Source organism: Hippocampus bargibanti, linkage group LG17, assembly GCF_051943395.1.
Source record: "Hippocampus bargibanti isolate YZ-2025 linkage group LG17, ASM5194339v1, whole genome shotgun sequence".
NCBI lineage: Eukaryota > Metazoa > Chordata > Actinopteri > Syngnathiformes > Syngnathidae > Hippocampus > Hippocampus bargibanti.
Genome location: NC_142750.1, coordinates 4,817,711 through 4,829,435, shown reverse-complemented (window position 1 = coordinate 4,829,435; position 11,725 = coordinate 4,817,711). Strand labels below are relative to the sequence as shown.

At 40.9% G+C, this 11,725-nt stretch overlaps 1 protein-coding gene and 1 long non-coding RNA gene across 2 annotated transcripts in view; one reads left to right on the top strand and one right to left on the bottom strand.

Annotated features, from left to right (window-relative positions):
• Nucleotides 1-19: 19 nt before the first annotated feature.
• Nucleotides 20-4,441, bottom strand: tmem98 (transmembrane protein 98). Its single transcript, XM_089018936.1, has 7 exons — nucleotides 4,317-4,441; nucleotides 2,933-3,119; nucleotides 2,726-2,857; nucleotides 2,602-2,635; nucleotides 2,427-2,542; nucleotides 2,127-2,186; nucleotides 20-1,843 (listed from the first exon to the last, which is right to left on the bottom strand). Exons 2-7 carry the CDS (start codon nucleotides 3,061-3,063, stop codon nucleotides 1,639-1,641), a joined length of 678 nt encoding a protein of 225 aa, XP_088875062.1. The 5' UTR covers nucleotides 3,064-3,119; nucleotides 4,317-4,441; the 3' UTR covers nucleotides 20-1,638.
• A 908-nt stretch (nucleotides 4,442-5,349) lies between these two features.
• Nucleotides 5,350-11,725, top strand: part of LOC148885343 (uncharacterized) — a 28,227-nt gene continuing 21,851 nt past the window's right edge. The window contains exons 1-4 of the long non-coding RNA XR_016117996.1: nucleotides 5,350-5,446; nucleotides 5,599-5,754; nucleotides 9,700-9,790; nucleotides 11,129-11,180. This is a non-coding gene — a long non-coding RNA (uncharacterized LOC148885343). The remainder of the gene's footprint in view (nucleotides 5,447-5,598; nucleotides 5,755-9,699; nucleotides 9,791-11,128; nucleotides 11,181-11,725) is intronic.

Genomic DNA, 11,725 nt, shown 5'->3' with positions numbered 1-11,725 from the left:
TTATATCGATATCGGATATATCGATAGTCCCGGTTATATCGATACTATTTCTATGCACGCACTGAGAAAATTACATGCAAACAGGGTCGGATATATCGATAGTCCCGGTTATATCGATATTTTTTCGGACTCCCTTGAATATCGATATAACGAGACTTTACTGTATATATATACACATGACAAACTACTGTATATGGTGTGAGTGCTTAAAAAAAATATATCAAATAAACAATAGAAATGAGATAAATGGCACATTTTGTTACATTTTATCCTTGATTGTCACAAACGATTTACGCAGTGTTGCCTTTTGGGGGGGCTGGAAAAAGCTAAAAATTCTCTTGATCAAAAACAGCCTATGTGACTCTGAAAAAGAAGGCAAGAAAGTCTTTTTTTTTTTACACATTTAGTATTTGTTATTTAGAGTTGCCGTAAATGGATTGATTTTTGAATGTCATGTTGAAGCTCACAAAATGTCTGCTGTTTGGACATTTTACAAGATGGGATTTTTCCGACCTTGCATTATTTGACTAATCCTCTGTTTGAGAGAGTGGATTTTGTAGCATCACTGCGAGAAAAGTCTTTCGTGGATTTCGGATTTTGACCTAATTTGTTGAGAAAGTAGACAAAACCATCATTAGTCATTGACTATTGTTTTGATGGCTCTTCTTTGGCGCCTCCGCTTCGTGTTCGAGACGGTACTGAGATTTAGGCTGCAGAGTACTGCGGAGGCGGCTGTCAGTCGAACATCAAAGAACGTCAGGGATTTTGAAACAGGTTTTGAAGTTGGATTTCGAGACAGATTGAGGGTGACCAAATCGTGGCTCAGGACAGGGATAGGATTTCAAATTAGTTCTTCACAGCATTAGAAGCAGTAATGTGAGTCTCATGTCAGGGTTTCAGGGCAGGAAAAGGGATTTTAAAAAGGATCACAGTTTGAAATGAGGTTTTTTCAACTAGGTAAAATTGTCGCGTCTTGGAATTGAAGCGGATTTACGGATTGAAACGGATCTATTTTTTGTTAATGGATGCTCCAGATTCGTGTTTGCTTTGAACATTTAGGTTGTAGCAGATGTGCACATTTCACCATGACGTCCCTGATCCACTGGTGAAAAGGACGCTTTGGTCCTCTCCTCTTTCATTTCGAACTGTTTCATACAACAAAGAGGGTGCACAAAGTGTCACATTTGTGATTTAGTTTTTGGTTGTTTTTTTGATTTCAAGATGGCGCCGCGAGAGTTAAACAGCAGCTCCTGTATTTTGTTTTTCGACTTCTTCCTTTCCTTTCCTCTTCCGTTCATCACTTTGCTGCTGTGAAATGTCAATTTCTCCACTGCGAGACTAATAAAGGCTAATCTAATCCAAACCAGGATGAGTGCTTTGGTGAGGTAAATTGTCTTTTAAGACAGGATTGCGGTTTGAAATCAGTATTTTAGAACAGAGTGGGAGTCAAATTAGGATTAAGATTTGATGGAAAGATTGGGGTTTCGCGAGATATGCGGGTTTGAGATTAGGGTTTAAAATCAGGGCTTCAAGACAGGATCAGGATTTCAAATCAATGATTGGGGTTTGAATCAAGGTTGAGGGTTTGAATGAATGTTTGAAGCTGGTGCTGTTGCATTCAAAAGTTCCAGTGATCTTCTAGATGGCATGCTCCCGCTGACCCTCTGACCCGTTGACGATCCCGCGCTCCGGCTCGGAGGCCAGGGCCGCCTCCCTCAGCACCACCATGTGATCCTCGGCCGCATGCAGCGATTGGTCGATCCAATCCAGGCTGCCCGACATGTGGCAGGCGTTGCGGGTGACCAGGACCAGGTGGCTGACCGACAGGAGAAGAGCAGTTGCCCTGTGGTGGCGGGAGGACCGTAAAAAAATGGCAGGTGGCTTGGATTTTATTCAAAGGTACAAAATGAGTGTGACAGACTTGTTTTTTTATCACACTTCGATTATTTTTACACAATTAGAGACTTTTTCAACAGAAGTCCAAGATGTGTACGTGGAACTGTCGCGGTTTGGAATTGAAGCGGATTTGCACTGTGGTTATCATTGCACTCCTCTGTTAGTCACTCTTCGGCTTCCATGACGACGTGACAAAACAAGAGTAAAATAGTTTTGTTTTTTTTCCTCACCTAGCATCCAGCAGGATTGGATCCAAAGGCGGATACATGGATCGTACCACGTCGTCTACCCTATTACATATAAACAACAACAAAAAAAGTCTTGTCATGTTAGCCGCTTACCCAAGAGGTCAACAAACTCAACTTTCTGTAAAGACTACTTGTAAAAAAACATTTAACCAGGAAACTCAATGAAAAAAAAAACATTTAGGAGGCGAGCAGCAGCATTTTGGACCAACTGGAGAACCTTGACGGAGGACCGGATGACCCTTAAATGAAGTGCGTCCCAGTAATCCCGTCGAGAGAAATCACCTGGGACTGATGCGCTTTGCCACAGTGATGATGTCACTCAGGCTGGCCGGCGCTTTGACTTTAGCCCCAGATCCCATCGTCAGGGCAACCAGTTTTTCTGTCAATGTATGGCAGATCTACAAAGAAAAACGGCATTAGTATCCATCAGTAATAACCAAAAGTTGCCTTTGATTACCTTCAGGATAGCAATGCAGTGAGAGACCAATCCGCTGTAAAAAAAAACAAAAAAAAGAAAAGACATAATTTGACCCGTCCAGGGTGTACACTGCCTCGGATAGACGTTGCTGCTGAAAACTTACGAGGCGTCCTCAATCCAGTCCTCATTCTCCAACATGGCCTCAATGTGGGGGTTGGTGATGACCACATCGTCCAGCTCCAGTTCAGACATTTCACTCTGCGTCTCCATGGCGCCAATCAGGTCCACTGTAGGTCTGACGGAGCGGCAAGTACTTGTCAATCATTTGTTTGAATATTATATTTACTTAATGAATGGTCCAGATGCCCACTTGGAATCAAAATGGTGAATCAAGTGGTGCGGATGGCAGTAACGATGGCGACAAACCACCACCAGGGCGGCCAAGGATGCCAGGAAGATGGTGGCCAATACTCCGATGGCCACAATCACCACTGTCTCCATGGGGATGACCGGGAAAGCGGCTGTTTCCAGAGTTGAGTTTAGGGACGGTAGTTCATCTGCGGAGAATGTATCAGGTAAAAAATATATATATATAATAATAAAAATAATAACAATACATTTCTTTTATAAGCGCCTTTCAAAACTTTCAAGGACACTTAATGTAGCTTTTTGAGACTCTTTATATGGGTGTCCTCGTGATAGTCATGGCTATTATATTTTATTGCATTGTATTATGGACGGCTGCCCTCATTTCATGCTCATATGACTCCAGACCCATATAAATTAGGAATTAACTTGCTAGTTATCTAGCTGGCTAGCTAGCTAGCAATCTATTAGCTAGCTAGCGTTCGATCAAGATAGTTATTCTGGATCAAGTGAACGGTGGCACGCGTGGCTGCCGCTGCTCACCCACAGAAAAACTTATCATGTGACTGTAAAGTGACCTTGAGAGTTTCGAAAGGCGCTTATAAATGAAATGTATTATTAGTATTATTATGAAATGAAATGTATTATTAACAGTCACAACAGGATAAGTTATACACTATATATATATATATATATATATATATATATATATATATATATATATATATATATATATATATATATATATATATATATATATATATATAAAATACTGTGACTGTAAAATGTCCTTGACTTTTGAAATGGGCTTGTAAATTACATGTATTATTATTATTATTATATTATATATATATAGTCACTTGTCCTCTTTAATATTAACGTTTTTTTTTTTCACCCTAATTATGCAAGAAGCCATCCCTTGGTGCCACATTCTCCTAAGGAATGCTGTAATTCTTTAATCTGCTTATTTTTGGGTTAGTGGCCCGTGTCATACGGAGCTTTTCTCGGTACAAAACTCGACATTATGCTCTCAGCAAACGACATACATTTTATAAAATTGAAAAGTCACAAATTAAGCATTTGCAGATCATTTCGCAGCCCTTATTCACACAGGAAGGGTGCAGCATGGATTCCAACCCAGAATCTTAGTACTATAAAGCATCTATGTAATTGACGATAATAGACAGTAAAGTCCATTCTAAAACTCGGACAATTAAAAAAAAGTTTATTTTTCCCCCCGAATGCACAATTGGATGTGTGCATTTCAAATACGTACATACAATGGGCGAGACAAAGAAAGGGAATAACCCTTGCAAACAAATCATTCAAAAAATAAACTCTTAAATTGTTTTCCGCACAAAAATCCTACAAACACAAATATGACTTACCTTACATTTCACCGCCCAAAAGTAAAACAAACAAACAAAAAAAGTTTACACCTCTCGTTCAGCAGCAGCAGGAAAGCGAAGCGGAGACGTCGCAGGCATCTCCAGACGAGAACACATGCACGCGCCTCAGGAAAATCAGCCAATGAACCAAAAGTTTTGGCATGCGCGTCCCCGCTCAGTCACTTTTTTTGGAAGAGTGATGTGCAGACATACCGTTAGGTGGCGCGCATCGACTGCTTTACATACAATTATAGTGCCGTAACCAAATTATGTATTCGTTAAACTTTGAATAAATTAATATATATAATAAGTTAATATACGAATTACTTATCATGGCTGTTGTTACATTTAAAACAGTTATCTTTTTTTGTGAAGAAATATACTTCCGGTTTAGGAAAGATATACGTGGTGACGTCACACGCCATTTAGAGTACGTGATCATGTCACCTGTGTAAATCATTTTGTGATATCGTCTTTGATTCAACTTTAATCCGCTTAATTTACGAAGAAGACGAACAAAGAGTAAAGTACAGGTAATGCCGAGTTATCCAACTTTAATATATGTGTAGTGCCCCTCAAAATAATGTAGTCGTCGTCAACCGAACTCCAATGAAAATCGCATACTGTATTATAGTTTGTCTCGTTGTCAATCACTTTCCCGGCCTCTCACTCCAAAACTCTTTATGTAACACTCTTTTGTGATTCTGTACATTGTGTTGTTAGTTTATCTTAATATCCGTTGTAAGTGCTTCGCCGACATTTTTGTGTGTATTTAGTTTATCCAAATATCCGTTGTAAGTGCTTCTCCGCCATTTTTAAATCCTCGCTGAAAAATTGAGAAATTGGAGTCACTATGAAGACAAATATTTCCAACTGTTAGCAATTTTTTTTGCAAAGGTCATTGACTTTAACTGGTAATGTCAGAAATCAAAATGATGTGCATTATTTCCTTTACGGGCCATTTGTCAGCAGGTGGAGAGTTTCTCAATAGACGCTCGACAGCTTATCAAACGTCAGTACTGGCTTCAGAAGACTCCGTGACAGAGATGGATAGGGAGAGGCCATCAAGATATAATTGAAGCATTTGCCGGGCCGAGTGCTACTTCGACGGGTGTCAGTCCAACATCAAAGTACGTCTAGGCTTTGGTGACATAAAGAATGTTTCTGAGTCAGGTTTTGAGCCAAGGTTATAGTTTCAAATAGGTGGTAGCGTGTTGTAATATGCAATACTTGGTGGTGCGAATTTAGCTGTAATATGTACATAAATTATTTTGTTCATCAGGGTGGAGATGATGATGATGACAATGACGAGCTTGATGGTGGTGAAGATGTCTGGCGGGAGGGGGTTTGCAGAATGGCGCAACGTCCTTGAGAAGCAATGAGACTCCAACGGGCACTTGCCCAAGTATTTCTGCCGCTTCTTTATTCCCTTTTGAAGGTAATAAGATCCTCTTCTAGCCCTTCTCTTCTTGCCGCGGGGAAAGGCGGGAGACAAAACCGGTCTTTTCTCACTTTCCTTAGAGATTAAGGGATGCTGTCGTGTGCTTGTAATACAAAGGTTTTTTTCATCCAGTTGCAGTCATCTTTTTATAGTTTTTTTTTTCCTGCTCTGTATATTTTCATCCTACAAATGAAAGCATTTCCATGAGACGTATAAGTGTCCTAGATAGTTTGGGTTTCAAAACAACAATTAGATTTTGAATGAGGGTGTTAAGACAGGTTCAGAGTTGCGCTTTATGGTTGCAAGCACATGTTAGGGTTTCAGATTCAGGCATTAAATTCAAGGATAGGGGTTTAAAATAGGGTTTACAATCCCATGATAGGTTATAGACTGTGTCTCGTTCAGTTTCTGAATGGAATAATTTGTATTTCAAGCCGCGATCGGGGTTTCAGATCAAAGGTTTAAATGAAAATTACAGTTTTCCAGACAGTCTTTTGCTTTTCAAATTGGGTTTGTGATGTGCAAAAATGTTTCCACTCCAGTGCCAGGGTTTTTGTCATTTTCACTCAAATGGCAGGACCCACAGAATATTGAGTTTTAGGACTACATAAACATTCAATTCAGCGTAAGAAACCTTAGACTCTCTTCTTTCATCAGAAAAAAAAGTTAATTCCTAAATTGTATGGGTCTGGAGTTATCTGAGCTCGAAATGGGGGCGGCTGTACCAAATAGAATAATCAATACGGTGTTTAAATTATTTCAGAAAATGATCCGTTTTCAAATTAGGGTTTCAAGACAAGGTTAGCCTTTGAAATGTTCATTTTGAGCTAGCGTAAGGGGATTCAACACAGTTGCACATCAGTTTCAGGAATAGTTTATCAATGGGGGGGTCACCAACCAATTTTAGGGGATTATTTTGTAGTCATGTTTTTCAAATAACACAATTTTCCTCCGCACACGTCGATTGAAGTGAGTGCAAATAGGATTAGCGACCCCCCTCTCTTTCTTTCTTATCTTCACATTGCTCGCTTTGCCTCTCCATGGTTTCTCGCCCTAATCTCTGAGCGTGCGTGCGTGCGTGCCTGATATCGACGGATCTGAGGCCCATACGGAAGGAAAATCGCGGAGCTCGCTTTTCTCACACTGCTTGTCCAATCACGGCCAAATAAACCAAGTTCATCTCGTGGTCGTGCGCCTTCAGATGTAAATTTTCATTTCCACAGCAAGTGGAAATTGAGAATTGCGGAGTCACCGAAACGGCCGTCGATCGTAGCCCAGTCACAGATTCAGAACTGATTTGCATTCATCTGGCAACAACATTCCAACGTGTGAGACGACCGTTTCTTGTCACGTTGTGTAAAATCCAGTGGTGGGTCGTCAGGCCCGCAAGGCCTTCTCTGCTGGCCTAAAAATATCAGGATCACAGATCATTATAGTCATTCATTATATTTTTCCCATGAACTCTTCTTAAATGATCCCAATTTTTTTTCAGCTTCCTTTCATTACTTTTCTCCTGTTGTGTTGCTTCCAGATGTGTTTTGTATTTAAGCATTTCACCAATCACATTTCATCCATCATTTGTTACCAAGGACAGAAATCTACCTGGGCACCTTCACAATCAATTCTGCTGGCCCTGGAGCATCAAAATCAATGTCAATGAATCTGTCAGAGTTCAAGTTGACAACCCAAGGCCTGCTCAAAGGCGCTGCAAACGTTAGAGTTTTCGCAAACTATGATTGGCTAGTCACTAGCCAATCTTAGTACTACCCGCTGCTAGTGATAAACGCATACTGGCCAGAGCTAGCACACAGTATCTGTAGCGAGCTGCCTAAGGAAATATGTTTTTGTGTTGATTTAATAGTGGTTTTGTCAAACCACAATGGCCTTGGGATCACATGCACGGCCCGCCACTGGTAAAATCCCCCCGGAGAAACACTGTTAAATTATCAACTCTTAGCATGTGTCCGAACACGACACAGAGGATGACAACAAATCAACGTACATCCGCAGAAATCGCGACCAAAGAACACCGCGACGCGTCAGGCTTGCTAATTGACACTTACCGCGAATTGGTTGAAATGCTAATTTTGCACTTAGCACAAAACCATGACTCAACAAAATCCTGCGGACGACAATTGCTTAATGACCTACCTCCCTCGCAGTGGATTTTATTTTGTAGCCGGCAATTCGGCGCACGCCGGGTGGGAAAAACCTTCGTATTTTCCTGAGGCGCTCGCCCACTCCCGGCCGGCATGGAGTGGCGATGAGTTCAAACAAAAACGGCGTTGCACTCGGGGTTGAGTGACACCCACGCTTTGTTCTCCGCAAACGGTGAGCACGTCCACGCGTGAGATCATTGTGGAGTCATATTGGAGTCATGCTTGAGTGATCGGTGAGGAACCTCCCGCTAATGGAATCATAGCAAAGATAATCCCGGTCTCATAACTCATTTGGGAGAGACAGTTAGAGGGCAAATCTATGCTTCTGTGATGTCAAATGGAATATTTAGATCCAAGACTGCTTCACGTGATACAATTAGTGTCCTGAATTTTTCTTTTTCAACCATTTAGTTTCTGATTTGTGGCTATGTGGCCGAAGAATAGCACTTGATAGTGACCTGGAGTGTTTTACATTCATGTATTGTTTTTCATTTCTTGTCCACCAGGCGTCATTTACATTTAAACAGGTTATACAGTAAAGTCTCGTTATATCGATATTCAAGGGAGTCCGAAAAAATATCGATATAACCGGGACTATCGATATATCCGACCCTGTTTGCATGTAATTTTCTCCGTGCGCGCATAGAAATAGTATCGATATAACCGGGACTATCGATATATCCGATATCGATATAACAAGACTTTACTGTATTTTTTTAATTTTAACTCAATTACTGCCATTCCTGAATTTATTTAATAAACCCCTGGCCAGTTCTCTGGCAATGTTATTCCCTCCCACGAGGGGGCAGCATTTGCCTTTTGGACATCCGCCCCCATTTCTAGCTCAGACAACTACAGACCCCTGTAATATAGGAATTAACTCATTCACTGTCATTCACAAATTTATTCGGGAATTGAACGTATGACAGAGCGCCATTCCCGAATTTGTTCCAGTTTTGTTTTTTCATGCTTGGCTGCCGATAAAGCGCTGGCCATGGCCTCTGGCAATGTTTTTTTTCTTTTCCATAAGGGGGCATCATTTGCCTTCTTTCCATGTTTGCACTTTGTTAAAGCTTAAGCTGTTATAAAAACGCTATTTAAATCAATATGTATTACATTGTATTTTGGACAGCCACCCTCATTTCAAGCTCATATAACTCCAGACCCATATAATTTAGGAGTTAACTCTTTTTTTTCTGATGAAAGAAGAGAGTCTACGGTTTCTACCACTGTATTTTATGTTAATGTAGTCCTAAAACTCAATATCCTGTGGGTCCTGGAATTCAAGTGACAATGACAAAAACCCTGGCACTGGAGTGACACATTTTTGCACATCTGGCAGTTAATGAGTCAACTGTTTTTTTCTGATGAAAAAAGAGAGTTGAAGGTTTCCAGCGGTGCATTGAATGTTTATACAGTTCTAAAACGCAATATTCTGTGGGTCCTGGAATTCGAGTGACAGTGACAAAAACCCTGGCCCTGGAGTGGACACACTTTTGCACATTGTCTGTCAGTGAATGAGTCCACTACAGGGCCAGGGTTTTTGTCATTTTCACTCAAATTCCTGGACTCACAGAATATTGAGTAATAGGACTACATCCCCATGTCGGATGTACTCACTCTTATTTCCATTGGTTATGTTTGTTTGTGTTTTGTCTGCTTGTTGGCATGGCGCCTGAAAACCGGCAGCACTTGACATGACCATCATCACCTTAGCTTGTGCGCTCTTGTTTATGAAAGGCAGACCTTAACTCTTCTTCCTCCTCTTCTTCCTCCTCCTCAGAGCAAAGTCAGATGTGATTTCCGTGGCAGCTTTTCCCTCGAAGCCGTGTGTGACCATTGGAGCATGAGAGTGTGAGAGCGTAACGGCTCAGGTGCGTACATAATCTTTTTTTCTCCCATCCCCCCCCCCTCTTGTGAATCTATGCATCCATGACTGCATTGGCGTCAGCTAAGCGTCCGCAGCAAATACAATACTTCCTACGGGACGCTTAGCTGAATGCCAGCTGAGCCAGGAGACGGTCTGCCCCTCCTGGGAGGGGCAGACCGTCTCCAGGGTTCATCCGCCGCACTGACCTCCCAAGAGGCCGCTCTACACCCGAGTTATGGCTAAACACATTTCAACTCGCTGGCTAAATGAAACAAACAGCAACACAGAGGGAGCCACAAACAAAAAGTCGGAATGTTTTTATCGTTGTTCATGAAATAAAGATAGAGTTGGTGGATGCTTGTACTTAGGCCATTATTGGATTCCTGTATTTTACGGAGTAGAAGGTGCAGCGGAGTATAAAGCGCACCCGCAAAGAATGGTGTATTTTCAAACCTTTTTCCATATATAAGGCTCACCGGACTATAAGGCACACCTTCAATGAATGAAAAAAGTTTTCCAAATATAATACAGTAAAGTCTCGTTATATCGATATCGGATATATCGATAGTCCCGGTTATATCGATACTATTTCTATGCACGCACGGAGAAAATTACATGCAAACAGGTTCGGATATATCGATAGTCCCGGTTATATCGATATTTTTTCGGACTCCCTTGAATATCGATATAATGAGACTTTACTGTATATAAATATATAAAAGTTTTCCAAATATAAGGCACACATTATAAGACGTTACAGTAGAGGCTGTGGTTACCCACTACTTCTACAAGCAGAAATGGAGTCAATAACTGCTGACAGTAGTTGCGAGACCTGTTGTGGCTCAATATTACTTCACCTATGAGGCGAACAGGCGTATAAGGCGCATGGTCTTTTCAAGAAAATGAAGGCGTTTGGGTGCACCGTATACATCGGAAAATACTGTACATTTTTTACATCAAAACTATATCAATGAACTTGAATGAATTCACCTTTTTTTGTGGGTGGGCGGCAAGATGCTGATATCTGCCCATACGAATCAACAAAATATAAGCCTTGCCCGCTGATTTTATTGCAACCGCAAATGGCTTGGAAAAAATGGCAAAAGGTGAGTCAGAGGTTCTCAAAGCCTCACTTGTAAAAAAATGATTTGGATTTAACGACAAGTCGAGGCCCAAATGCAGTTATTTGGGGATATGATGTCACTCTATGAAGATGAACGGGAAAAAAATATTCCCCCCCAAAAAAAATATTTACCATTTATTTATTCCTTTCTATATTTGTTTGTTTGTTTGTTTGTTTATTTGATTTATTTTATTTTATTTCTTTTCTTTTTTTCTTTAGTGAACTCATTTCCAGTATTAACTGCAAGCAACTTTGGACAGTTGTCCGGCAGGTAAGAAACTTTTTTTCAAAAATGTTGCATTTGATAAAAGTAGGAAAAGAGCTAATTGGGCTCAAACTGGAGCCAAAACTGCCTCAGGCAGATCTCTGCCACTGATTTTATTTATTTTATCCTGCTACTGCGTCTGGACTGAAAAGAAAAAAAGTACAATTTGTCACAACTAAAAAAAGAACCAATCTGGCAACGACAATTACCATTTGCGTTTGTGTATGTGGTGGTGGTGGGGGGGGGGGGTGTTTGTCTTCACTATGGTATTTATTATAAGTTGGAGCCAATACTGGACACACATATGCACATGCAAGTCGTACGTGCCTTTTATTTGATGAGTTGTTTGAGTACACACACACACACACACACACACACACACACACACACACACACACACACACACACACACACACACACACACACACACACACACACACACACACAAATCACTTCAGCGGCTAATGCAGTCATATCTCTTGCTCTCACCCACACACAGTTTTAAGTATTGTATTACAATACCCCTCTTGAAGAAATATGGCTGCTCTTTG